This window comes from Paecilomyces variotii (assembly GCF_004022145.1).
Source record: "Paecilomyces variotii strain CBS 101075 chromosome Unknown C8Q69scaffold_2, whole genome shotgun sequence".
NCBI lineage: Eukaryota > Fungi > Ascomycota > Eurotiomycetes > Eurotiales > Thermoascaceae > Paecilomyces > Paecilomyces variotii.
The window spans coordinates 3,306,573-3,331,074 of NW_021167141.1; the positions used below are offsets into that span (position 1 = coordinate 3,306,573).

At 51.0% G+C, this 24,502-nt stretch overlaps 8 protein-coding genes across 8 annotated transcripts; 6 read left to right on the forward strand and 2 right to left on the reverse strand.

Moving 5' to 3' along the window:
- Window positions 1–1,314: 1,314 nt before the first annotated feature.
- C8Q69DRAFT_169150 (class 5 chitinase 1) lies at window positions 1,315–6,438 on the reverse strand. The gene is made up of 3 exons (XM_028625743.1): window positions 4,479–6,438; window positions 1,759–4,395; window positions 1,315–1,694 (listed from the first exon to the last, which is right to left on the reverse strand). The coding sequence occupies exons 1-3, from the start codon at window positions 6,296–6,298 to the stop codon at window positions 1,499–1,501; spliced, it is 4,653 nt and encodes a 1,550-aa protein (XP_028488022.1). The 5' UTR covers window positions 6,299–6,438; the 3' UTR covers window positions 1,315–1,498.
- Window positions 6,439–6,960: 522 nt separating this feature from the next.
- Window positions 6,961–8,193, forward strand: C8Q69DRAFT_442535 (hypothetical protein; the record flags this gene model as incomplete). The annotated part of the gene is made up of 3 exons (XM_028628845.1): window positions 6,961–7,076; window positions 7,125–7,435; window positions 7,529–8,193. 3 exons carry the CDS (start codon window positions 6,961–6,963, stop codon window positions 8,191–8,193), a joined length of 1,092 nt encoding a protein of 363 aa, XP_028488023.1.
- A 376-nt stretch (window positions 8,194–8,569) lies between these two features.
- Window positions 8,570–10,583, forward strand: C8Q69DRAFT_458759 (hypothetical protein). The gene is made up of 2 exons (XM_028630020.1): window positions 8,570–10,311; window positions 10,366–10,583. The coding sequence occupies exon 1, from the start codon at window positions 8,895–8,897 to the stop codon at window positions 10,302–10,304; it is 1,410 nt and encodes a 469-aa protein (XP_028488024.1). The 5' UTR covers window positions 8,570–8,894; the 3' UTR covers window positions 10,305–10,311; window positions 10,366–10,583.
- Window positions 10,584–11,811: 1,228 nt separating this feature from the next.
- C8Q69DRAFT_169211 (hypothetical protein) lies at window positions 11,812–13,529 on the forward strand. Its single transcript, XM_028625744.1, has 3 exons — window positions 11,812–11,957; window positions 12,019–13,130; window positions 13,232–13,529. Exon 2 carries the CDS (start codon window positions 12,261–12,263, stop codon window positions 13,104–13,106), a length of 846 nt encoding a protein of 281 aa, XP_028488025.1. The 5' UTR covers window positions 11,812–11,957; window positions 12,019–12,260; the 3' UTR covers window positions 13,107–13,130; window positions 13,232–13,529.
- An 893-nt stretch (window positions 13,530–14,422) lies between these two features.
- C8Q69DRAFT_505018 (hypothetical protein) lies at window positions 14,423–15,677 on the forward strand (the record flags this gene model as incomplete). The annotated part of the gene is made up of 3 exons (XM_028632662.1): window positions 14,423–14,702; window positions 14,780–15,019; window positions 15,079–15,677. 3 exons carry the CDS (start codon window positions 14,423–14,425, stop codon window positions 15,675–15,677), a joined length of 1,119 nt encoding a protein of 372 aa, XP_028488026.1.
- A 1,640-nt stretch (window positions 15,678–17,317) lies between these two features.
- On the forward strand, window positions 17,318–18,550 carry C8Q69DRAFT_505019 (hypothetical protein; the record flags this gene model as incomplete). The annotated part of the gene is made up of 1 exon (XM_028632663.1): window positions 17,318–18,550. One exon carries the CDS (start codon window positions 17,318–17,320, stop codon window positions 18,548–18,550), a length of 1,233 nt encoding a protein of 410 aa, XP_028488027.1.
- A 1,116-nt stretch (window positions 18,551–19,666) lies between these two features.
- C8Q69DRAFT_169308 (very long-chain acyl-CoA synthetase/fatty acid transporter) lies at window positions 19,667–22,450 on the forward strand. Its single transcript, XM_028625745.1, has 3 exons — window positions 19,667–20,002; window positions 20,083–20,867; window positions 20,920–22,450. Exons 1-3 carry the CDS (start codon window positions 19,978–19,980, stop codon window positions 22,072–22,074), a joined length of 1,965 nt encoding a protein of 654 aa, XP_028488028.1. The 5' UTR covers window positions 19,667–19,977; the 3' UTR covers window positions 22,075–22,450.
- Window positions 22,451–22,656: 206 nt separating this feature from the next.
- On the reverse strand, window positions 22,657–24,442 carry C8Q69DRAFT_458771 (hypothetical protein). The gene is made up of 3 exons (XM_028630021.1): window positions 23,932–24,442; window positions 23,716–23,861; window positions 22,657–23,576 (listed from the first exon to the last, which is right to left on the reverse strand). The coding sequence occupies exons 1-3, from the start codon at window positions 24,149–24,151 to the stop codon at window positions 22,764–22,766; spliced, it is 1,179 nt and encodes a 392-aa protein (XP_028488029.1). The 5' UTR covers window positions 24,152–24,442; the 3' UTR covers window positions 22,657–22,763.
- Between the last annotated feature and the right edge of the window lie 60 nt (window positions 24,443–24,502).

Consider the following 24,502-nt stretch of genomic DNA (forward strand, 5'->3'; position numbering starts at 1 on the left):
ATATCTACAGTTCCGCTGCTTAACGCTCAACGATCAATAAGGAGTCAGGTAATGCTTGCGCCAGAGACTTCTGTCTCCTACCACCTGCATATGTCCATCATTGGGGCTATTTTTGAGGCCAGACACAAATGATGGTATATCAAGCCCTGCAAGGCCAAGCACCCATCCTTAAAGTTTTTGGTTGGGTGGATCACAAGAGCCAGGGAGTTATCCATATGGCCTTTATTGAGGACGAAACTTTGCAGGAAAAACAGGGTAGTATGGGTAAAGATAAGAAATAAGCCGTCTGCAAGGAACATAAGGGCATAATGAAGGTATGGAGAACTTTGAAGCAAGATAGACATAAACATTACATCAGTGAGTCCCTTGCAGTACATTAAACAAGCAGACCTAATAAGAGACTTTCGGGCAGCCTAACAAGCAATCTAGATTTCGCTGGGCCATACTGCGACGGAATATCGCTGGGGTACATGTGCAGGCACTGGCGGTCCAGGTTCCAGGCCTCAAAGTGGCCTATCGTGAAGAACTCGTCCGGACCGGCCGACTTGATCACATCGAAGCTAGATTTGGAGATGCAGCCGTTGCTGCCAGGCTGGGCAGTATTTTACAGAAGTTGGAGGTGATGGAGCATTGGCCCCAGATATCACAGCACACATCGATTGGGCACAGGTTTAGGTCCGGCTAGCCGGTGTAGTCGCGCACATATCGTTGGACTAGTCACTGCACCGTGTATGTATAGCAGGCGCCGTTAGCGTAGGGCTGCAGCACTGGAGTAATCAACAAGAAGGTTTGACTGGTAGTAGTCGCATCTGACATAATGTGTATCCGCAACCGTCGTTTCCACTCGATGGCCTGTATTAGTTAACACATTCTATAGCAGTCTAGGTATTTAGGCGTAGACCTTCAAATATAGAAGCTTTATATAATGATTCCTTATTAGTAGATGCCCGATGCACTATATAACTATATAATATTTTTATCCTCGATACCTTCTTATAATAAGAAGAATAGAGTAGCCGGGTTAGCGAAGACCGACTACTAGGAGAGTTATAAGGAGCTCTAAAAACCATATCAAACATACAAGATAAGGGCAAGGCTTTGTCTTTATTTAAAAACGATATCTTGGGAATTTTGCCCGGCTTTATATATAAGACTATAACTATATAACTCAGTAATTTATCTAGCACCTGCAGTGTGCGAGGAGCAAAAATCCATATCAAATAGTGTTATAATCTAAGACCAGGCGAGTAAGTAATAATAACAGTAGGAAAGGATTTGTGACGTTAAATATTAGTGATTTGAAAAAGTAGAAGATCTGTAAATTATCTATGCCCTTGAACTTTATCCTAATTACTTACTTACTACCTAGGGTGTTATTTTGATAGTTATTTAATAGCTTTCTGCCAGTCGACCAAAAAGGAGAACTCCTAGTGCGGTCTATCTGGATCTCTAACATTATATTTAAGTATTATTTTTTTTTACTGTGAATATATTTACTTTACTTCTTTGTCGTGACGGACTGGTTCGAGCCCGATGAGACGCCGATGCAGACGTAGTCGCCGAGGGCGAGATACAGGCACTTGGAGCCGACGGCGGGATTCCAGGCGTAGAAGTCACTCAAGGAGATACCAGCCACGTCCGCCACGCTGGCACAGGTGTCATTAGTCACCACGAGGTGGAAGTCATCGCAGTCGCTGGATCAGAAAGAAGGTTAGATGCAAAGAGGCACAAGACAAGAGAGCGCGAGATTGGCCTTACCTGACCATGCCCGTCTGGATGGGGGACGGTGTTGAGACCTTGGTGCCCGACGACGTAGTCTTCGAGGCCGATCTTGATGCCGAGAACGGCGTAGACGAAGCCTTTGAGGCACGCGAAGCTGTCCACCCCGGCATGGCTGACGAGGTTGAGGCCAACGACGAGGTCGTGCTGCTCTTGGGGATCACCGAAGTGAGCGTAACCATGACCGCCGTGGTCTGGGTGGACGTCCACGTCAACGTCACAGTCCCATTGTCGCTGGGCCACGACATGGGCGTGTAGGTGTAGCCAGATTTGTTTGAAGAGTATGAGTATGGGAGCGACAGTGACCTGGGCGGTACGGGCGTGTCGAGCGTCTGGCTGCGCTTGGCGGGGCGTAGGAGCTCTTCTGCGTCCACGTCGTCCACGGGGAGGTTATCGTCGTAATCATCCTCATCGTCAGTTGCCATGCCTCCCTCCAGCCCCTGGCACGAGAGCTTGGGCCCGCCGGCCGACACAATGGCGCGCTCGACGCAGCCATCCTTGATAAAGTAGGGCAGGTTAAAGTAGACGTGCGCCAGCTCTGTGTCGGTAGCTTCGTGCCACTTCCAGCCCGTCAGCGCACCGCAGCCGTCCTCTTGCTTGTGCAATGCCTTGCCGCCGTCGGTGGCCCAGTTCTGGATATTGTAGATTTCAAAGGCCCAGGCGACGACCACGTCCCGGAAGACACAGTCCGCCATCTCCGCCGGTGTCACCACCACCGTCTGTGTCGGCGTCACCGTCACCGTCGCCGTGCTGGTGACCTGGGTGATAGACGTGCAGCCGCCCAGCTTCGTGCAGCCCACCTGCGACTGGCCCAGCCACGTGCACACGTTGCAGTTGCTCGTGATGGTCTCGTAGTTCATCCCGACACTGGTGGTCTCTGCCGGCAGCGCTGTGTAGGCGCATGAGTTGCCGGGGTCGACCGACGTCGTCTGAGGCGCAAACGTCGACCCTGAGCATACACAGTATTCTGGAAGAGGGTTCAGCAGGCAATGTCTATATGCATGGAGAAGGGTTTGGGGGAGGGGGGAGAACATACGCGCTGTGATGCCCTGGTCAGGATCTTGGCCTTGGTAGGTACATGGGATATAGGACGCCGCGGCCGACGACGTCTGCGAGACGGCCCCGGTGCCAGTGATGTACGTGTAGCCGAACTGACCACCAGCGCCGAGTCGCGGCGGGTCGCCTGCCGGGTTGGCCACGGTCCAGTAGGCATCCTGAAGCACTGTTGTCCAGTAGCAGTTGTAAGTGGTGTTGTAGGCGGTGGTGGTCGTGCCAGAGGCCTGGCAACCCGACGTCTTCTCGCAGGTGGCGCTGGAGCACGTCGTCGTCGCCGACGTGCCGTAGTTGGTGACGGAGCACGGCACCTCACAGTTGGTGTACGTGCGCGTGGTTGAGCATGAGGTCGATGTGTTGTCGTGGCCGTCGTCACCGCCGCCGCCGCTGTCGTTGTCGTCGTCGCCGCCGCAGCCGTCGCCAACACATCTACCGCCGCCAGGGCAGCTGTGGCCGATGCAGCCGCAGATACCGGTGCATGGCAGCGACGGTACGCAGTTAATATGGCACCGTGAGCCGCAGTGGCGCGTGCAGGTCGGCGACGGCGGTCCCTTGGTGACATGTACCGATCCGATATGCTTCGGAGGCGGCGGGTTGGGGGTATTGGTCGTGGTTGACGCGGCCGAGGGACCGGTATACGGGCCTGGCGAGTAGGTGTATAGGATGCCAGCGATTGTCGACGACGTCGTCGAGCTGGCTGAGCTGGCTGAACTGGCTGAGCTGACGGGGTTGGTGGCCCCAGTCAACACGATAGATGGCATATACACGCTGCTGGTGAAGTAGATAATGGTTTCCTCAATGTCGGTCCACACGACGTTATAGACATCGATGGTCTCCGTGGTGACTGGCGGGACCGTGATGGTGGTCACCGTGGTGGTCGACAACACGACGACGCTGGTGACGCCACTGCTGTCCGTCACGGTGGACTGCCACATCTGCTGTAGGGTCTGGGTGACGGGCGGCTGCGAGATGGTCGTCGGGGTCGACAGCGTCCATGGTGGCAACACAAAGGTGCACGGCGGGATGCAGGCAATGGTTGGGTCGGTCTCAGTGAATATGCCGGGGTCAATGAACACGACGCCTGAGCCGCCGCCCTCCTCGGTGCCATTGCTGTAGTAGCTGGTTTCGAGGTCCATGGCCCAGTCGGAGATACCTCCAAAGTTCATGCCCTGCACCCACGAGACGCGGTTGCTGTACGTCGCGTTGGTGAGGTAGGACACCCACTGCGTGCCGTTGTAGACGACGATGTCGCCGGCCTCGTCCGAATAGTACTGCTGGACATCATTGCCAGGCGTATTAAGGATCTGCTGGATCTCCCAGTTGCTGATGTAGCCAGCCGTGGCGGTGCACATGCCCGGGGTCGCGCCGCTGTCTGGGCCGACATAGGTGCACATCTGCGTGTAACAGCCGGCCTCGGTCATCTCGAAGCTGCGGCCGTAGAGGGGCATGCCGACCATGATCTTGTTGGAGGGGACGCCCGCCTTGGTGATCATGGACAGCGCGGAGAGCGTCTCGGTCTTGTTGACCTGGGACCGGAGACAGTTGCCATCGGGGCAGCCAGGGCTGTGTGGAGGTAAGCAGGGAAGAATTGAAAATGAAAACAATCAACAGAAAGAAAAAAAGAAAGAAAAGATCGAACAACTTACTCGCTGTACGAGTTGCTATAGTCCCACTGGCCGTGGAAATCGTAGGTCATATACACAATGTAATCGACAAGCTCGCCAATCTCCTGAATGGGAAAGTTGCGCAGGTACCAGTACGACGCCGGCGCGGCTATCGATACACTGTACTGGTCGGTGGGCAGACGCGCGCGAATCTCCTGCAAAAAGGCCAGGTAGTTGGCGCCATCCTCGGCGCTGCCCGCGGGGATGCCAGGGATGTCCGTCGCGCCGGGATACTCCCAGTCGAAGTCGATGCCGTCGAGGTTGTTGTCCTTGATGAACTGCACCAGGTTGCTCGCAAAGGTGGTCCGCTCAGCGGCCGTGACGCCCGAGCGGAAAATGGGATAGGTCTGCGGCGAGGTGGAAAAGCCCCAGCCGCCAAAGGACAGGATGTGTTTAAAGCCCCTCTGCGACTGCCACTCGCTGAAGAAGTCCTCGTAGTCGCCGAGGCTGACGGTGTAGTCGTCGCTGATGTTGGCAAAGGCAAAGTGCACATGGCTGTACCGCGACGGGATGTCGCTGGGGTACATATGCAGACATGGACGGTCCAGGTTCCAAGCCTCAAAGTAGCCCACCGTGAAGAACTCGTCCGGACCGGCCGACTCGATCACGTCGAAGCCACAGTTGGAGATGCAGCCGTTGCTGCCGGGCTGCGCAGTGCCCGGTGCCCCCGTGTCGGCCGGGGCGGCGGTGCAGAAGTCAGATGTGATGCCGCATTGGCCCCAGATATCACAGCAGGCATTGATCGGACATGGATTCAGGTCTGGCCAGCCGGTGTAGTTGGCCGTGGGCGTGGTATCGTTGACCTGTGGACCGCAGACGGCATTGGACACCGTGGCTGGGAAGGGAGGATTCCCTGGGCTGAGGCAGATCCTCTGGCCGACCAGCAGGTCGGAGCAGCCCATCCATCCCCAGGTATTGTTGTTGTTCTGCTCAATCACCGTGTAGCTCTCCTTGTGCGCCGTGGCAATCGACGCGCACGTATCGTTGGCCTGCACTGTGTATGTATAGCAGGTGCCGTTGGCGTAGGGCTGCGGCACTGGAGCGATCGACGAGGAGCGTACCGGTTTCACTGGTAGCAGTTTTATTTTAGCATTGCTGCTGCTGCTGCTGTTGCTGCTATTTCTGTCTGCGAGACAGTGGCCGGACGCCCATGTGGCCAGGGCCGCCTGCACGGACGAGATATTGCCCTGTGTGTCCAGGACGATGCCGAAGAACTGGCTGTTGTCTGTGCCACAGTACTGCACCGTCTGGGCGTGAGGTTTACTCTGCCGTACAACGTCGACCGCACTGCTCACATCGATGCCGGGACCAATATATATCCCAGCCACAGCGCCGCCGCCGGATGCCAACAGGCTGGACACCCACGGGTTGCTCTGCACATAGGCGGCCAGCTGCGTCGTCAGGATAGAGGTATCACTATCACTATCAATATCAATATCGCTATCAAGATTACCCCAGGATAGCGCGTCGGCCCGGCCCGTCGCGGTGGCTTTAACCCGGCCATCTACCGCAGCCGTGCAGGCCCGGATCGTGATATGTCTCTGGGGGTCATCCACGGGATTGTACAAATTCATGTCGAAGAGAACGGTCTGGTTGCAGATGGCCAAGACGTCGAGGCTGTGGTACTGCGTCCAGCCGGCCGGGTCGCTGCCCAGCACGCTGCAGGCGTCTGGACAGCGAGACTGCGCCGACGAGTATGAGTATACAGGGCTGGCATCAGACACGGCGAGCAGCGCCAGAAGGACAAAAGAGAAGAGTCGGCCATGGCCGCACGGCCAGCAAGAAGCTCGAGAGAAAGCCATCAGGTGGGCACTTTAGAAGAGGGAAAAGAAAAATGGGGAAGAGGGACAAGAGCCTTTATGGTCTGCTTGTTTCTTTTATCACTCCTGGTATGCCCCCTCCCGAACATCTAGAGGAACTAAAGGATACCGAAATCTATCAGCTATCTAGATTCCTTAGCTCCATCCCAATATTGCAGCTGCCCTGGAGCTGAGCTGAACCCCTAATCAAACCGTTACACGGCGTTACTCACGTCTTCTTTGATCCCATACAGGGGGATCAAGGTAGCTTCCCGTTGCAGTTGCTACCCGGTTCGTATAGGATACGAGCAGCGGAGGATACGAGCAGCGGATTGCAACATGTTCACTGCTCGCCCCTGCAGGAACCGTGAGAGGTGACACTGGGTGACTCGTGATACTGTACATACAGTAGTGTGCTCCGAGCTGATGAAAGAGAACATCTTCCGCGACTTGGAGCGAGATGTCGGATAAGGGTAATCGTGGGATAGACAGTCATACTCCCTCCTGGCCCTTCTCTGCATATATGTTGTCTTGACTGCAGTCTGTCCTTCGTTTGGAAATCGGAGCGTATAGCTCGCTCGCTTCCTCGCTCCCTCTTTACTATCCCTCACATACAGAAGAAGAAGAAGAAGAAGAAGAAGAAGAAGAAGAAGAAGAAGAAGAAGATGCTCTGGACTCGTCTCCTGCTCAGCGGCCTCGCCTTGGCCTCGGGCCTGGTCGACGCCCGTGCCATTGTCGAGAAACTGGGCTTCGACTTCACGCCCAACCTTCTCGCGCGAGAGTAAGACCTCCATATCCTTGTTCTCGCAGTGTCTGAACGAGATTGCAGATTCCTGAATATCACGTCTCCTCTGAAGCCGTTGGAATCCAGCGGCATCACCAGCAACCCGCGCTGCAACCCACCATGCGGTGCTTGCGGCAGCTCCTGCTCGATCTCGTCAGCCTTCAAGAAGCGGAGCCTGGTTGATGCGGTGGTCTCCAACACCACCTCAGCACCAGAGACGACAAACAGATTGGTCAAGCGTGTGCTCCCGAACGTCCAGCAAGAGGAAATCGGCAGATACCTAACACGGGCTATCTCACGCCTCAAGAACCCGTACAGGCACAGGAACACCAACCAGATCAGTCTTGCATATGCCAGTGCGTATCCTGGGAGAATTGAACAGAAAGAGATGAGACGCTGACTGAAAGGGGAAAAAATAGCCAACGGTGACGATTATACCTATGGCGTAGAGAAAGAGTTTTCCGACTACACGGAAAGCGATGTCCTCAACATCGGTTCGGAACAGCTCACCGGCTGCACGGTGATCACGCTCGTCTCAAGAGAGGCAGTGTACATGGTCTGTCCCAAAATGTCCGCCTTTCCGTTCCTTTCTCTCTCTAACAGGCTCTGCAAGGCGCACATCTGGGAGACTTTGGCTTTCATTCCCAACTGGAAGAAAGACCCCAATGACAGTGACATCGATGAGGATGCCGCCTTTGAGGAGAACTGCATCAACCTTCTCACCAAGAAGAGGAACAGATGGAAGGCCAAAGGCACGCCTATCACGCCGGAACTGTACGCAGGTAAGACTCCGTACCTGTTCATCATGACCCCGCGCGCGGATCCGGATCTGGACGACGCCGGCAATGCGCAGGTTCCCTCCTTCGATCAGCAGCGGTACCCGGGACGCATTGCCACCATCGTGAGCACCATCAGAGATCGGCTGGGCGAACAACCAACCGTAGTTTTCTACAATTATCTGCCGCCGGAGGAGGAGGACGACCCCGCCGAGACCTCGTACCAGGGGAAGGTGCTGTTTGAGTTGGATGCCAACGCAGATGGTAACGGCCGGGCCAACTTCCGCCTCTGGTACGAGGAGGCCACGGAGAACGGATGGGATCTAGGGCTGATGTGATCGCGGCGAGGAGAGCAAGCATGAGGGCCATCCCGAAATGTACTGGACGTTTCAATAGAAGGATGCTGTAGCGTTATTCTGCATGCCAGCATTTAGTTACGCTGAATATCGCTGCCGCTAAGGCTTAAGTTAGTTCTCAGGGGCATCTGACATGTTCTGCATCCGCAACCGTCGTTTCCACCTGATGGCCTGTATTATCGGTTAATACATTCTATACGTGTCTATTAAGTCGTAGACTTGAAACGCAGTAGCTTTTTATGATGCTTTTTTATTGGTAAATGCCCGGTGCACCATATGTACAGTATTTCCATCCTTGATACCTTCTTATAACAAGAAGAATAGAGGGGGAAATCGGGACCTACAGTCTTCAATCCATCCTAAATGTTAAAGAGAAATACTCTGTATTAAGCTAAATCCCTTCTATTTTATTTGATTAATCGTATACAGTTGTCTTGAGCTGACTGGTAGAAAACTTGAAGCAAAAATGTAGAGTAGAGGTAGCATTCATCATCTGCCAAATGACTGCCAGAGAGGACCACACACGTGCCAGAATCTTGAGAGAGGTATTATTATTGTAACACAAATCAAATATCGCTCAGTCAAATTTTGGGGGTCCTAGGCATCTCACCTCTAACTATTTGTTCTGCCCGGGCCACAAAGGCTAGACGCAGTACAAGCAACGGAGCTCTTCATCTTACTCTATGCTTTTCCCCTCCTCCACAGTCGCAGCCATGTCGCCATCTCCCTTCGAGACACTGGCTATTGAGCTGGTCGAGCTCATCGTCGCGCACCTGGACTGTAGTGACATCGCTGCCCTACGCCTGACGTGCCACCGCGTCAAGATCATCGTATCTCAGGGACGGTTCACCATCTTCTTCAAACAGCGCAACGTCCTTCTGGAAACGCGCGCCCTGCAGGACCTGGCAGACGGCACGAGCCAGGGCCACCTGATATGTCGGCTGCGAGATTGCACCTTTACAGGCGTCCTTGATGAGACTAAGAATACTGATACTGAGGCGGCCGCGGAGGAAGACCACAGGCGCCTTCTGACTGAAGCTTTCTGCAATATCAAGCAGCGCTCGCCTGCGGGCTGCCTGGCGACAGTACGACTGCGCCTGGTCGTGCGTCTGGCCGATGGCGCGCTGGCAGCGCCTGAAGACTGCCGATACGCTGCGGGAGGTCTCTGGATGCGCATCTGGGATACAGCGCAGCGCACATTCCGTGTCGTGATGGCAGCGTTGAAGGCGACACAGCTCGCAGTCGACTGTGAGTTGGATTTGTTCCACGGCCACACACATTGCTCCTTGACGAGTGACATCTTTGTGGCCAGTGTGACCACGTTCCCATGGACGGCCATCTTCGGGTCTCTTAAAAAGCTGAAGCTGAACATATCGTCGCCGCACCGCGCCTCCACAACAACAGCGTCGTTGGCCACAGACGACCTCGATGATGAATCGACTACGACCGACAGCGACGAGGCTGCTGGTCGACAGACGGAAGCGCCCGGTGCGCCGCTGAAGGAGACGGAGCGCCGCGCTTGCACCCAAGTTCTGTTCCAAGGCGTGCTGCAACTGCGGTCCCTCTTGTCCGAGCTCGAGACGGTCGATCTGTTTTGGTATCTCGTGGGACGACGACGAATGGCCGAATCTACCTTATTGCAGCCGCCCGCCGATGATACAGAACCTGACACAGGTGGCCCTCTACGTCTAAAAGAGTGCTGGCTAAGGGGGCTGGTTGTAGCTGAGGCCGACCTTCTCCGCTTTCTACAACGCACCCAGCCCGTAGCGTTGACATTGATTCACATCACGCTGAATCCGGGGACGTACGATGCTATATTCGATTTTCTGACCGATCCGGAAACCCTCATATCATCCTATCATCTGGACGACCTGTTTGAGAAAAACTGGGTCAAGACCGTGCATTTTGAGATTCCGGGGAGTCCCAAGTTTGCCTATCGCCGGGGTGGCGGCACGCCGAGCACGCTGTCGCGCCAGGGCGAAGACATCAAGATCCCCATCCGCTACCACCTACCCATCCATCTAGCAAAAGGGTCGGGGGACCATATGCGCTGGAGACAAGAGAGCAGGAGAGTTTATGGCCCTCCTTGTTGACACAATGGTATGTCTTTCTTCGAGTAAAGCTATATTCGGTTTCATACTGACTCAGTCCCAGGCGGCTTTGCCGTTGTGCCTCTAGACGAATGTTGCGGAGCTGATGAACCCCCCAGTAAGTAGGAGATAAATATGGCGTCAGCTGCCGCTTAAATCTACTATCAAGCGACCAACCTAGCTACCTACTAGCTAAGAGGTTCAAATCATACTATTGTTTTTATGCCTTTTAGGTTTCGACATATGTTTATAATGGCACAGGATATACTTATAATAATAGAACTGTGTTTTAAGGTATATCTGTCACCGAACTAGGAAGGAGCGGGTAGGCAGGAGCGGCCGTAGGTACCTACCTACCGTGTCCCTTCAAAAAGATTCCGGTATTCCTTGTTGATGGAAGCGGTTAATATGTTGGATTTGCTTCGACTCTGAAAGGTAGCACAACAGATAATTCGGAATCCCAGGCTCAGAGTTGCATGGAACGTAACCTATGTCGCTTATTGTCAAAGGAGGGGCAATGCTGATTCAAAAATAGGAACCAGCAGACACTAACATGGTATCCAGTTGGCTCTTTCTCACATCCATGCAATCTGCCTGCTGTGCCGCAAACCATCGAGTCTAGCGAATGTCCATCTATGGCAACCCTTGGGCTCGAACTAGAGCATTCCGCCGGCGATTAGAGATATCAGTCATTGGTTCTCCCAACACCTTGTCCCCATAGATTTGCGCCTGGCAGATACAACTCAGCCTCCCAGCTAGCAGTGCCGCAACGTTGGATGTGTGAAAATAGCCCCTGGTTCACGCAAGTCGCTTATCTCACATGGCTTGGTTCTGTTGCCAACATCAAGCCTTGAACGTGGCCAATTATTGATGCTCGAGGTCGCCTCGAAAGCGGGTAAAATATAGCTTCCAACATTATTTACAAACGGCGTCTTATTTTGGGCCCTTGAGCATGATGCGCTTTGTAGGTGTCAACCACGCCAGGCGGAATTTAGCCCTTGCAATCATACTCGATTGGTCAATCTTCTCCTGTTGAGAGTGCAAAAAGTACTAGATCTGCTGGCGCTTGAACAGTCCTGGCGTACTCTTTGTGCTACATGACGGCCCACCCTCTAAAAGTACGCGTCTGCCAACACTCCAGCATAGCGACCATCTGACAGGCCTTGGTATGCGAAAATGGGCAATCGATAACCTTGTTTGAGTTTGTTTCCTGCAGTGTAAGTTGGCCATATAGGCTGGAAGGCATGTCAGTATCTCGACTCCTGGGCTGGTCGTCGTTGTAAAGGGATTTCTTTGGATGAAACTGGCAGGGAATGCATACCCCAGTGGTCCTGTAGAGGCCATTGCATGTAGGGGAGCTGTTTGATATGCAACAATCCAGTGCACACCTGCCTGGGGTAGCCTGGATCAGCTGCTTGAGTTGGTATGCGGCCTTCCCTGATGACCTTGAAGGGTCAGGGCCCGGTCTTTCATATAACAAGAACTGTTAGACGCCCAAGAAATGTCGTCTTCTTCAGTCAATACTCTCTTTTATTGACTGCTCTCCGCTTCTTACATGTGTCTGTTAGAACTAGTACGATCAACAGAGCGACTTTGAATAGTTCTTGCTCGGGCCGTACTAGTACAGCCTGTCTCCAGATATAGTATGGATACCTGGTTAGGTCTCCCTGCATCCTTCTTGAAGTAATGTAGCTAACTCATACTTACTCTCATCCAGGTAGCAGGCACATCCTATATATTCGCTGTCACATTGTCGTATGCATCCGCATCTTGGACCAGTCATTCTTTCGATCTCTATTCATAACTGCGGACTTTCCGTTACACCTGAACACAACTCATCTCTCGACAAGTCATTCCGGTTGCTATATACAAATTGATGCAGGCCATTCGTGGCAGGCTGTTTTTTCGACGTGCCTCGGCGCTATAGCCTGCAGCCAAGGTCTCCTCTGGGTGGTCACGATGGGTTTCCTGAAGAGATTCGGGAAGACGAGGAATCTTCTTTCCCGCTTTCATTCGAGATTTGGGGACATCTCCATAACAGCTCCTAACTGCGGCTCTTGGAATCAGCGACCCTCTTCGGATACTGACGGGTTTTCTCAGCTGGACATCATATCTTCAGCAGACGGCCGTCCGATCCTAAGACATCCCAGTAAACCAAAGAAGAATCCGAGATCCAGCTTAATTGCTAGATTATGCTTGCGTGATCCCGGATTTCAGGAATCTTCGTCAGACCTTACAGCAGCTAGGCCCACTGAACAGCATCGCAGATGGCCTGGACCTCACTCTCGAGAGAGACAGAGGTCAAATGATGGGACACATCAAGACGGAAGTGACAGTTCCCTACCTGACAGGAGAGAAGGGAATAGATCCAGATGCTCGCGACCCATTACCCCAGCCAGTCACTTTAGAGATGACATCCCACCATCTCGAAATCGGAGCTCGTCGGGGCGTAGCGCGACCACTGAGAGAAAGGTAGAAGTGATGGGATCACCGGAGGAAGAACTGCCGCGCCGTCCACCGCTATCGATCACGTCCCGAATGCGCTCTGCCGCTTCATCGAATGCCTCGACGGCGCCAACTGTGTCATCCAGACAAACTACACAGTCATCAGCTATGTCCATGGGCTCCAACCGTACCAGCCCGGCAATGTCATCGACTTCCACGGGGTCGGTTTATCCTCAGACTCCAAAACTCATGAAGATCGCTTATAACCCTTCGTTTCACACAAAATGTTCCCGTCGTGAGAAACGGGAGAGAAAGACTGAAAAAGAACTAGTTCCCTCCTATGATGAGCTTTATGGTTGAGGGGATGAGTTTTCTAGATGCGATGTTAGTGACAGACATGTTTCGCATATTCAATTTTCTTTTTCTTTTTCACTATGGTCGATGGTTTCGACAAGACAAGTGATATGCTTATTTTGTCATTATAGCAGAGTTCTCTAGTCATTTCCCTGTACCACTTGGCGCCTAATTAGGTGTCATAGCTGGCGTTAAAGGCGTGTATTGTCATGTTAGTCCTAACTATTGCAAAGTGTTTTGAGTTACGTTTCAACAGCCACTGGTCCAATGAACCAGTGGGACAAGTAGGTACTTAATATCTCCCACCGAGGTCAAGTACAAAGATGATATTGTTAGTTTCGGAAATTCGGTTCTTAGTCCGCTGGTATTACTACGATTTTCGTGTGTCAATCATGTACATACTCTGAGAGCAAACCATCTTTATCTCTGATAGTTTTTGATATGACACTACGCCTACGGCTCCTATGATGACGTATAGTTAAACAAGCGACTATATTTCCAGCCCCATAATTGATATATGCCATTTCAATTTAGAACCGAGTATCCTTACAAACAGAGGGTATTATCAAGTGCACGCGATGCGCTTCTGACCTATCTCATGGAAAAACGCCCGAACCATTCTGCCCCCACCAATAGCCACGGGGAAATGCGCAGCGCGTTCTAAGATCGCCAAACTAACTAGTGTCCTGTTCAATTTTTGCTGGTCACACAGCCTGGCCTTGATTTTGGCCATTCGGGGGCGGGGAACGAATAAACGATGCTTGTTTACCTAGCGTCCGTGCCAATGCAACGCATATCACAGTCACAATGAACATTCTCTACTATGATTTGTCCGTACTTTTGATCCCAAGCGAGCACTGCCCAAATTCGGCCTGCCACTGGTCGAGATCTGGAGAGAAAGGTTGAAATAATACTTGCTTAGAGCAGATCCAGTCACAACTCTTTCTGTCCATCTCGACCAGCGAGAATGCGTCGCTGGAGGTCGCATGGACCCGACGCGAGCTTGGTGTGAATAATCCCCCCTCACAACACCCCCGACAGGACTTATTTTTCCATTGTCCGTATGGCGTGTGCTTAGCCATGCATCAAAGCGAGTACCTTGTCATGTTGAGAACTTGTGGTGACGATCCGGATATCGGCGCACACCCATTCCTCTCTTCATATATCGGCCAGTGCTCTTCTTAGCTCCGTATCTCTTCTTCGCTGTAGAAACTGTCTCTATATCATCAGTCTGGCCTGTTCCTATGCTGTAGACCTCTATACACAGTCAGGGACTGTGTCCGGCTTCACGCACTGCCTCTCTCAGTTAGGAGGGCGGAACGATGTTCAGCGAACAGCTGCCCCGCGCAGCTTTTCTCTTGTCGTTATCGTTGCTATGTCTTTCTTCAGTCAGCGACGGGCTACGAGTCACCAATGGCTCACCATGTACGAGCGTCTGTAACAAAAGCTCGACGAATACCACTCTCAATGAGATTGTCTGCCTCGACCAGCAGTTCAACACCACTTCTGTTGGGGAAGCTTTCAAAGACTGTATCGAATGCGAATTGGCAAGTACTTATGCGGATGATGAATCCGGCGAAACAGACGTCTCATGGGGTCTATGTACGTCAAACCATCGCGTCCTAGAAGGATTCGAGGAGGCTGGAAGGAAAATAGTGAATATTGACAAGAGGATTCAGACAATCTCCGTTATGCGTTCTCGACCTGTGTCTTCGGCTACCCTGGTTCAGTAACAAACGTATCGACGCCGTGTATAGTCTCATGCCAGGGTCTCTCTTCAGCGATCGAACTCGATCTGACGTCGCCGGACAGCACCACTTTTGATGCTTTCTGTGGGGTCACCACCTTTGGAGATAATACGGTGGATCAATGCGAATTCTGTTACGGGCTAACCGACAATCAAATTCTTATGGCCAACTGTACGCTATTGACCTTCTCTGATGTCGGTTTGTTAGATCGATGGGCTAATTGCGGACAGTCATCGAGTCGGTACGGTATGGTTGCCGGTTCAGGACAGTGTCTGGAACCGCATTCGCGATCAATCCAACCAGAATCTTTAACGAATCGGTTCTTCCATCAGCAACAGCGCCAATAACGACTTCAACCGCATCGTCGTCTCACACTATCAAGAATTTAACTCTCGTCATCGTCCTCCCTATCGTCGGGTTCCTTATACTCCTCTGCTTGACATGTATATCCTGCTTCTTTCTCATCCGTCACCGTCGGAAGAAGGCCAAAGCTCGAGGTCAATCGCAACATTTGCACGCGCGATGGAACGACACGACGATCAGTACGCCTGGCCAGCGGCGCAGCTGGAATGAGCCAACACCCTATCCGAATATGCGCACTTCGCCTGGTTATGGTCCTGGATTCGGGTTCGCTGATTATAACGGCCAACGGCAAGATGTCGGGTTCTCTGCCAAAGACGGGAGTGTTCAGTATGCATCACCGGTCTCACCAGCTCTTTCGGTACCTTCTCAGCTCTATCACTACGGAGCCAATCATCCCATGTCTTCGGAAGCGACATATTTCCCGCCTCCAATGAACCACCATCAGGAACAGCCCACGTCTCTCTGATACCATACCTCTTCTGTTTCTATGGAAAAGCGGTTTTAGACCCTTCGATGGTACGATACTTTGAAGCCGGTATTCAGTATGTCACCTCGGGGTGAAGACAGAATGACATGTGCACGACACGGCCCGGAGCCTGTGCTGCATGTCTGGTCCTTTTAGAACTATAAGCCAGGTCACTTTTTACCTTCAAAGAGCTCTCTGAGAGAAAGTGGACTTATCTGTCTTACACCAGTCTTTTTCCTTAACTCCAACACTTACTCTTTTAATAATCTTTCACGTGAACATGATACCCAAAGGACCATTCACTCCTTCTTTTGTCAGGTGGATTTCTTCGGCGGTTGGGGCTAATCATCTCATGCGGTTCATTGCGGGTATCGGTACTGGGAGTTTCTTTTGGTCAGATAATCAAGGTGTAAATAGGTGACATCCACATTGGTATACTCATGATTAATAGCGGCCCTCGATCGCATATACGATCATACGCAACGGGGTGCATTTTTCCACAAAGGCAAACCACCGCGTTTTAGATGGATGGAAAACGCAAATCAGGAAGAAAATAGTAAAAGAACAGAGGTAGACGGGTATTTAAGACTTCCATCTTCCAATACTTATTATTTTAAATAAACCTCGAGACTCGCACAGCTAAAGTTTACTCGTCTCCTCGTATCTTATAACCATTCTCTAAACCACCCGTATCCAATAATGTCTATGAAGGGCCCTTGAAATGTCTAAGATATCATGTTTCTATTTCCGAAAATAGGCATTCGATAGCCAATCTGCAGTGATGTCTTCAAGCAGGCGCAACCAGCCGTCTTGGCTGTTTGGTAGCTTCGACGTTCACAGCAGCTATGAGAAAACGATTGGTGGTTCTTAGCGCTGAGGATTTCCGGGTAATACGATCACTTGGAGGGGTCATCGTAATGGGGGCGGTGCTGGAAGTTGTTTGTAGGGCTTGCGCCGAGGCCTGTGTTTAATTAAGGTACTGGGACACGGGCAATACAGTGGACTCGATGGAGAAAATGATTAGTTCTGATTTGTGTACGCCACCGTGGACCTTGAATTTGTATCCAGTGTGAGGAGGTAAGTTCTAAGTAGTGGTCTCAGTTCTAGACTCAAGTTCAATCCAAACCTTCGGTTACTATCAATAGAATGTCGCGCGGAAGGTGAATAGGAATCGCCTGCTGGTTCCCTAAGGCCAAAAAAACAATATTTGAGTGTTTTGGTGTTATTCACTATCATCTCCCAAGAGGCAAGAAATTTTCCAGTGTGGGAGAGATATTCTTTTGGTTTAGTCGCCTGAAGTCGGCCTTACAGTAAAATTAGTCATAATGAGTCTATCTTTTCTCTAGTTGCGTTAAAGTTTCAGTCCCTTAGACACGTATCTTGATTGGCTACTGCATAGAAAAGATTCAATACCTGAATCTGAAGACTTAGTTCGCTAGGGTCTAAGAGCAGCTTTGCAATTTATAAATAGCTTATCATTTCTCAGTTTTGTCAATCTACTTTTGCCTGCCGTCCATAAGCTCACAAGGTTTGAAAGATTGCCTTCATTGTTCACATTCTTTGTACGGACGGGGTCAATCCGCGCCTTGGCACCGTTTATGCTCGATCCGACATCAAGAGAACAGCATCCAGCGCAGCCAATGGATTCACAACCGTACCCTATCCCAGCGGGACTACATGTTATACCCTCTCATCTCCTCGATCTCCGTCCGGACAACGAAATCGATCATGATCTCCTTCACCCCAAGCCCATCACAAACGAGAAGAACATCTGGTTCTTCTGGCATCAGGGCTATGCCAACATGCATCCCTACACGAAACGCAATATCCGCGCCTGGCACCGGCGCTTCTCGAAACTAGGCTGGACAATCCGCGTTCTGGACCGTCAGCCAGATTCTCAATTAAACGTCGCGAATTTCCTCGACGTTTCTGACCCAGGCACGTTCCCTCAGGCGTTCAGGGACGGTACCATCGGCGGAGACTACGCAGCGCAACACACCTCCGACCTCGTCCGATGGCCACTCTTGCTCAAGTATGGCGGTGTGTATGCAGACGTGGGACTCATCCAGATCGGCGACTTGGACCGTCTATGGCGCGAGACAGTGGGCGATCCGGCATCGCGTTTTGAAGTCCTCTCCTACAATGCAGGCGGTGCTGAAGGACGCAGTCTAACGAATTATTTCCTCTGTTCTGGTCGGAATAATCCGCTCTTTGCGCGATGCCATCGACTCCTATTACAGCTGTGGGCTGCAGATGGTGGGAAAACCAGCACGGAAGGCATGCATAGTAGCGCGTTGTTAAAAGGCGTTCCTTTAATGGGCGGATGGTTTACCATTGAGGAGGAGGACGGGACGGTTATCAACGTGGAGGATTCAGGGAAGCTACTGACTGATTATATTATTCAGGGACAGGTGATGACGATGGTCATGGGTCTGGTTGATGAGGAGGATGGATGGGATGGACCCAAGTATGTTGCCGAGCACGTCTACGGGATCGAGTTCATGGAAGGGTCGCAGCTCATCAATGTGTTTACGGAATGGAACGGCCGGAAAGCATTCGAGTTGATGTCGCTTCCACTGCCGAAAGAGGGCGAGGAGGAGAGTGCAGAGCAGAAGCAGGCTAGAGAGATTATTGAGGCTTGCTTGCGGAAGAGTTTCGGGTTCAAACTCGCTCATGGACTGATTCTGCGAGTGTATAAAGAGACCCTGGGTTCGCTATGGAGGGGCAATGAGGGATCAGATAATGTGCCAGGGACGTATGCGCACTGGTTCCGCCACGCAACGCTGTTTTGGAACCAGGACAGTGTACCTCCTGCGTTGGAGTTTAGGCCGATAGCGCCTTTTAAGAGGGGGCCACTGTTGAGGGTGGAGTAAATGATACAATAAAGACAGAAGCTGGATATATCACTAGACTGATAATATATATATATATATATATATATATATATTTTTCTGGTTGGACGGATAGTTTCATAACAGACTAATAAAATCGAGTAGGTAGCGTGAGTTGTCGAATCCAGAGCACAGAAGAACGGTCATAATATTGAATCACCTAGCTGATATATCAAGACTGCTTGGTTGCTTGCTCGATTCTAGTTAGGTAGTTATAAGGGTTTGGACCCATGTTTACTGTATCTCGTAACTATAAAAAGAATATCAGACCTAGGGGCCAGACCTCTAAGGAGTTCTCCTTTTTGGTCTAGTCGTGTAGTCGACTTCCGTCAAAGAATCTAGATCTAGATGTGATAGATCTCGCTGGTTAAATCTATTATTAGTGCCTCATTAAAGCAGATGATATGACAGATAACCTGGATGTACGCTTTGTGCGCCAACAGAAGTCAAAGCTTAGAGATCTGGCCTTCAAAAATATAATAATAATCTGTCTTCTTCACATGGAGAGGAATTTAAAACGAAAGAGTTGCGACAAAATATTACCCTTCCTTCCGGAATATTGGCCGCACACGGGTTGCATTCCATAGGTTACTGCACTGGTGTTAGATAATAATATATAACTCCGAGGTATGGAATAATTGGCGTCGAGGCCGGAGTAGGATATGTATTGTTATTTACAGCACGTGTTGGCTTCCCCATCCGGACATATTTAACTTACCATACCATACTTGATTACTTACATAGCTCCACGCGGTTGGCGGTAAGTCCCGAGGGCCCACGTGCAGGTACAAGTACCAGTAAGCATCGACAATAATAATAATAAACAAGTATGTACAGACAATCTACCTAGTTCTCACCTGGAATCGCTGACAGACTCTGGGATATGGTTGGAAAATCTCAATAGAGTAAGAACAGAAAAGCACGCAATGCATGATGATGCTGTGACCTGCAGAGTGGCAGATTATTATTTCTTCTGCATCAACAATCTCTCCGCTATCTACCGTGCACGGTCGCAATGCGCCGCGCCACCAGATGATCGGCGGCCGTTGGGGTTTAAACGGCCGACCGCATTCATATGGTCTGTCAGCCAACCGAGGCATTCCATATCCTGATCCCGGAGGCGTCGTCTCCAGACAATAATAATTCTACCTCTAGTAACTAAATAGTTGGTATATTATTTATTATAACTAGAGCGCTGGTCGCACCTTCCACCGGTGGTTTCTTTTTGAGGTGGCTCGTGTCAACTTCTTTGTTCGCCTGAAATCTCGTCGTTGGGGGATTCTAATTAGCTTCGACAAAGTTGCAACTCTCATGCCCTTTTATCCTTCCCTCATAGATTGTTCTCCTATTAGAATCTCATAGATTGGGATTGCCATCCATAATCCCAATTCTGCTCCAGACTGCCTATAATGGCGCACCTACTAAGCCTTCCAGGTGAGTACAGATCGATAATGAGCAGTGAGATAATTAATCGCCCCTGAGTCCAAAACTAACGGTCTGCTTCACATCCATAGACATTCCAATACAAGTCGCAGTCCCAGCGGCTGTCGCGTCTCTCGCCTATTTGGACGCCAAGCTCGCTTTTGCGTACGACTGGAGTCTCGTGAGCGCCCTGGTCAAATTGACAATTCGCCGCCGCTTGGCGGAGTGTCGCGATCGGTTGAACTTGTTCTTCGTGCTCGAAAAGCACGCCCAGTCCGCAAAGACGGCCGATCATCCGTTCATCGTGTACAACGGCCAGACATGGACTTTCAAGGAGACGTACGAGATAGCCTTGCGCTACGGGACATATTTCAGGAACACGCATCGAGTCCAGCCGAGGGAGATCGTGGCGATGGACTTTATGAATTCGTCCACCTTTCTCTTCATCTGGATGGGACTGTGGAGCATTGGAGCTGTCCCCGCCTTCATCAATTACAATCTGAGAGGGAAACCTCTTACACACTCCGTGAAGGCGTCGACCGCACGTCTGCTGCTCGTCGAGGATGAACTTCGCGATTCCTTTTCCCCCGAGCAACTGGGGGAATTCGCATCCCCCTCGTTCAGGGATGGAGAAGGAGGCGTCGAAGTGGTCTTCTATACGCCAGAAGTAGAATCTCAGATTCTCCAGACTCCACCCGTGCGGGAGGACGACAGTCTGCGAACTGGTGTGGCCGCTCGGGACATCGCTACGCTGGTCTACACCAGCGGAACTACTGGGCTCCCCAAACCAGCGATTGTCAGCTGGCAGAAAAGCTGGGCTGGCAGCATTTTCGTTAGCAACTGGTTGGATCTAAAGAAAACGGATCGATTCTATACGGTGAGTCGCTTGCATTATCCTTCCGGTGGACCATAGTACTCACGTTTGCCAGTGTATGCCACTATACCACTCGTCAGCTTCTCTACTGGGGTTCACCACCTGCTTGAATTCTGGGACAACAATTATCATCGGCCGTCGATTCTCTGCGAGGAACTTCTGGAAGGAAGTTCGCGATAACAATGCCACCATCATCCAATACGTTGGAGAGACGCTGCGCTATCTGCTCGCCGTGCCACCAGAAATTGACCCCAGGACTGGCGAGAACCTCGACAGGAAAAATAACGTCCGCTTAGCTTTCGGGAACGGCCTACGTCCCGACATATGGAACAAGGTCAAGGAGCGTTTTGGCATCGAGACCATCGGCGAGTTTTACGCAGCCACCGAAGGCACGTCTGGATCGTGGAATCTGTCTTCCAACGATTTTGCGGCAGGTGCCGTCGGAAGGAACGGCACCATTGCTCAATGGGTTCTCGGACGTGGTATTGCTTTCGTGGAAGTTGATCATGAAGCGGAAGCGCCCTGGCGTGATCCCAAGACCGGATTCTGCAAGAGAGTGCCGAAAGGTGAGCCCGGAGAGTTAATCTATGCGCTGGATGCGCAAGACCCGTCGCAGACATTCCAGGGGTATTACAAGAACGCCAAAGCCACCGAGAGCAAGATCTTGCGCGACGTGTTCACTAAAGGTGACGCATGGTACCGTACTGGAGATACAATTCGCTGGGACAACGAAGGCCGATGGTACTTTTCAGACCGGATCGGTGATACTTTCCGTTGGAAGAGCGAGAATGTGTCCACTAGCGAAGTTGCTGAAGTCCTTGGTGGGCATCCCGATGTACAGGAAGCGAATGTCTACGGTGTGGCATTGCCTCACCATGATGGACGGGCTGGCTGCGCAGCTCTGGTCCTGAAAAACGGAGTTGAGACTTCTACTGGTGCCCCCGAGCCTTCACAGGAATCTCTCAGTTCACTGGCGTCCTACGTACTGAAGAATCTTCCCAAATATGCAGTCCCTCTCTTCCTGCGCATCACCAGTGACATGCAAGCTACTGGGAACAACAAGCAGCAAAAGCATACTCTCCGGATAGAAGGCGTCAACCCGGGGCTCGTCTCTCCCAAGGACCGGCTCTATTGGCTGCAGGGTGACAGATATGTGCCATTTGAAAGGAAAGACTGGGACAGGCTCGATGCAGGACAAGTGAAGCTCTGAGCTGAAGGCGCCTATCCGCTTTATGATGCATGCGTTCCTACCTAATTATCGTTACGTTTTTCGGCGTTTGCGACTGACCGAGATACCCATCAAATGGCCCAATTCCCCCTATGAGAGCTTCTACCTTTCGTCTAGTGTGACGCAGGGTATGCATGTACGTATGTTATTGATATGTAAATATGAACCTTGTCTATCATTATTGTCTGTCCAGCTTTCGATATCGGTTTAGAAAAATGTAGAGAACAAACCACAGGCCAAGCCTTCTCTTCTCGGTAGTTATCCGAGCTGTCGAAACGTGACTTAAACGCTTTGGATACTAAGGAAATACCTAGGTAGTTAGAACTGATATGACGATTAACGCCAGCCGTGACACCCGAGTCCTTTACTAATTAAACGCCAAGTACAGGAAGCTCATGGAATATATCATGTCGGAGCCTGCATACGCAGGCCTCCTGTCGGGTCTCTCTCTTTTACTTGCTCTTTTTTCCTCTTCTAGATTTTATTTTTCTTTTTTCTATAACACTCTACACTTTAGCCTATACTATAGTTTATAGAAAAAAAATGAGAAATAGAAAGATAATATGTTATCATAAGCTACTTAATACAAATCTGTGAGTGTGTAAAATGAGCATTCTAAAAGAACCAGGAATAAACTTCATAGAACCGTGAGTGATCCCGGGGAAAAGAAATCAGCGAAGAGGAAGGCGTCGAGGACTAGTGGAGGAAGTGTCGTGCAACTCTCTAACCTTCGAAGAAGACCTTTGAGGCGATTGGTTTTCTTTGGTCCCGCGCTGTCGTGACGGAGATTGAGACGGCTGTCGAGAAGCTGGTTGGGAAAATACAGCCGACATCGAGGGGGACGACAGTGTCTCCTCCAGAAGAGGATACATATCACCTGACGCATCGTCATCATCGTCTAGTTCGTCGTCAGTCACATCTGCTGCGCCACTGATAGCAACAACTCTGTTCAAGACCCATTGCATTTGTAACAGCTCGAACGACGGCAATGGGTGGTTCTCCGGGTCCTCTGTGGTGATTGTAATTATGTCTCCAGACAAAATACATTTGTCTTGATCGCCGTTCCACAGTTTCGCGTTCAAGTTGCCATGTCTTAGATCAGAGGGAATCGATGGGGGCGTAGTCAACCGAGCGATTTTGGCATATTGGTATGTGGGCATCCAAAAAAACTGGAGGTCCATCTTTTTTTTGTCCTCCGAAGGTTCGAAAGGCTTCAATGCGAATCTTGCTTTGCCCCATAAACGATGGGCCGACGGAGAGAGACATATCAAATTTGCACAATGTTCGGTGCGATCACGGCCCGTCACTTGTCTCTTCCATGCTTCTATCTTCGCAGCACTCCAATAGGTTTTGAGCCTAGCCCAAAAGAGGAATTGCGTCGATCCCTCCGGTTCTTTTCCGAGGGCAAAGGGGAAAATGTGACATTTGTCTACGGGGTCTTGCACCTTTTCGATAATGCAAGCACCCCTGTCTCTCTCTGAACACTGTAGGTTATCAGCATTTATCATGAAGGGATACAAGGCGTCTAATAAAAAGTGAGAGACGATATGAAACAGCTCACAGTTCAGAAATGTGGGCCAAGTCATAATCTTGCAGAAGGGGTGAGATATGGTCAAAACTTACGGCATTCTTCGCAGCCTCGGAGCGCTGGTTTGTGACCGACGACTGAACTGGTCGAGGCAGCCGCGTGGGACTCTCTGTCGCTGTGCGTTTTCGAGGAACTGTGGTGGTGGAGGTTGCGGTGGAGGCAGGAACACGAGGAGACGTCCCTGATGAAGTTAGTGATTACATCAAGCATATTATTTTCATCAATCAGAAACAATACGATGAAATACTCACACTTCCTCAGATGCTCAACATCATGATTCTCGAGCTGCTGAAGAATATCCTCGGGGCATGTCTCTGCACGAGTTACGAAGCCTCGCAGTTTTTCTATATCTGAAAGCCAGAGACATGCCCAGGTTGCGCTGCTCAGCTTGGCCATTCCGGAGAGGGCTCGATCCAGATTTTCGATGAGCGTCACTCGTTCTTCGTGATGAAATTCCTCAAAGGCCGACATGTTGTTCGCCGTGATGATGTCGGAAATGATGACAAAATGACAGAAGGGATATAAATGAGGTTAGAAGAATGAGGTCTAGACGATAGGTCAGAAGGAAGCTCAGCAGGGTCTACACACAGCGAGGTAAAGCTGGGTAGCCGACGACGTTGCAAGAGTCAGGAAACCAGAGAATCCTTCTGCGGTGTGAAATATCGCGAAACTTATGACTGAGGAAAAAAAGAGAAAGAAAGAAAGAAGAGAGAGAAGTGCGGTATGATGAAGTGTGAAAGAAAAGAACAAAGAAGAGAGACTTCATACCTATAGGTAGGTACCTACCTGGTACCTAGTACCTAGCGGGTACATCCATCCATT

Coding starts and splice junctions, on each gene's coding strand:
- C8Q69DRAFT_169150 (XM_028625743.1), bottom strand. CDS start 6,298: ATGGCTTTCTCTCGAGCTTCTTGCTGGCCGTGCGGCCATGGCCGACTC. Junction 4,396..4,478: donor TATAGCAACTCGTACAGCGA/GTAAGTTGTTCG, acceptor ACCTCCACACAG/CCCTGGCTGCCCCGATGGCA. Junction 1,695..1,758: donor ATCCAGACGGGCATGGTCAG/GTAAGGCCAATC, acceptor TTTCTGATCCAG/CGACTGCGATGACTTCCACC.
- C8Q69DRAFT_458759 (XM_028630020.1), top strand. CDS start 8,895: ATGCTTTTCCCCTCCTCCACAGTCGCAGCCATGTCGCCATCTCCCTTC.
- C8Q69DRAFT_169211 (XM_028625744.1), top strand. CDS start 12,261: ATGGGTTTCCTGAAGAGATTCGGGAAGACGAGGAATCTTCTTTCCCGC.
- C8Q69DRAFT_169308 (XM_028625745.1), top strand. CDS start 19,978: ATGGCGCACCTACTAAGCCTTCCAG. Junction 20,003..20,082: donor GCACCTACTAAGCCTTCCAG/GTGAGTACAGAT, acceptor TCACATCCATAG/ACATTCCAATACAAGTCGCA. Junction 20,868..20,919: donor AAACGGATCGATTCTATACG/GTGAGTCGCTTG, acceptor CACGTTTGCCAG/TGTATGCCACTATACCACTC.
- C8Q69DRAFT_458771 (XM_028630021.1), bottom strand. CDS start 24,151: ATGTCGGCCTTTGAGGAATTTCATCACGAAGAACGAGTGACGCTCATC. Junction 23,862..23,931: donor TGTTGAGCATCTGAGGAAGT/GTGAGTATTTCA, acceptor TAACTTCATCAG/GGACGTCTCCTCGTGTTCCT. Junction 23,577..23,715: donor CCGAGGCTGCGAAGAATGCC/GTAAGTTTTGAC, acceptor GATAACCTACAG/TGTTCAGAGAGAGACAGGGG.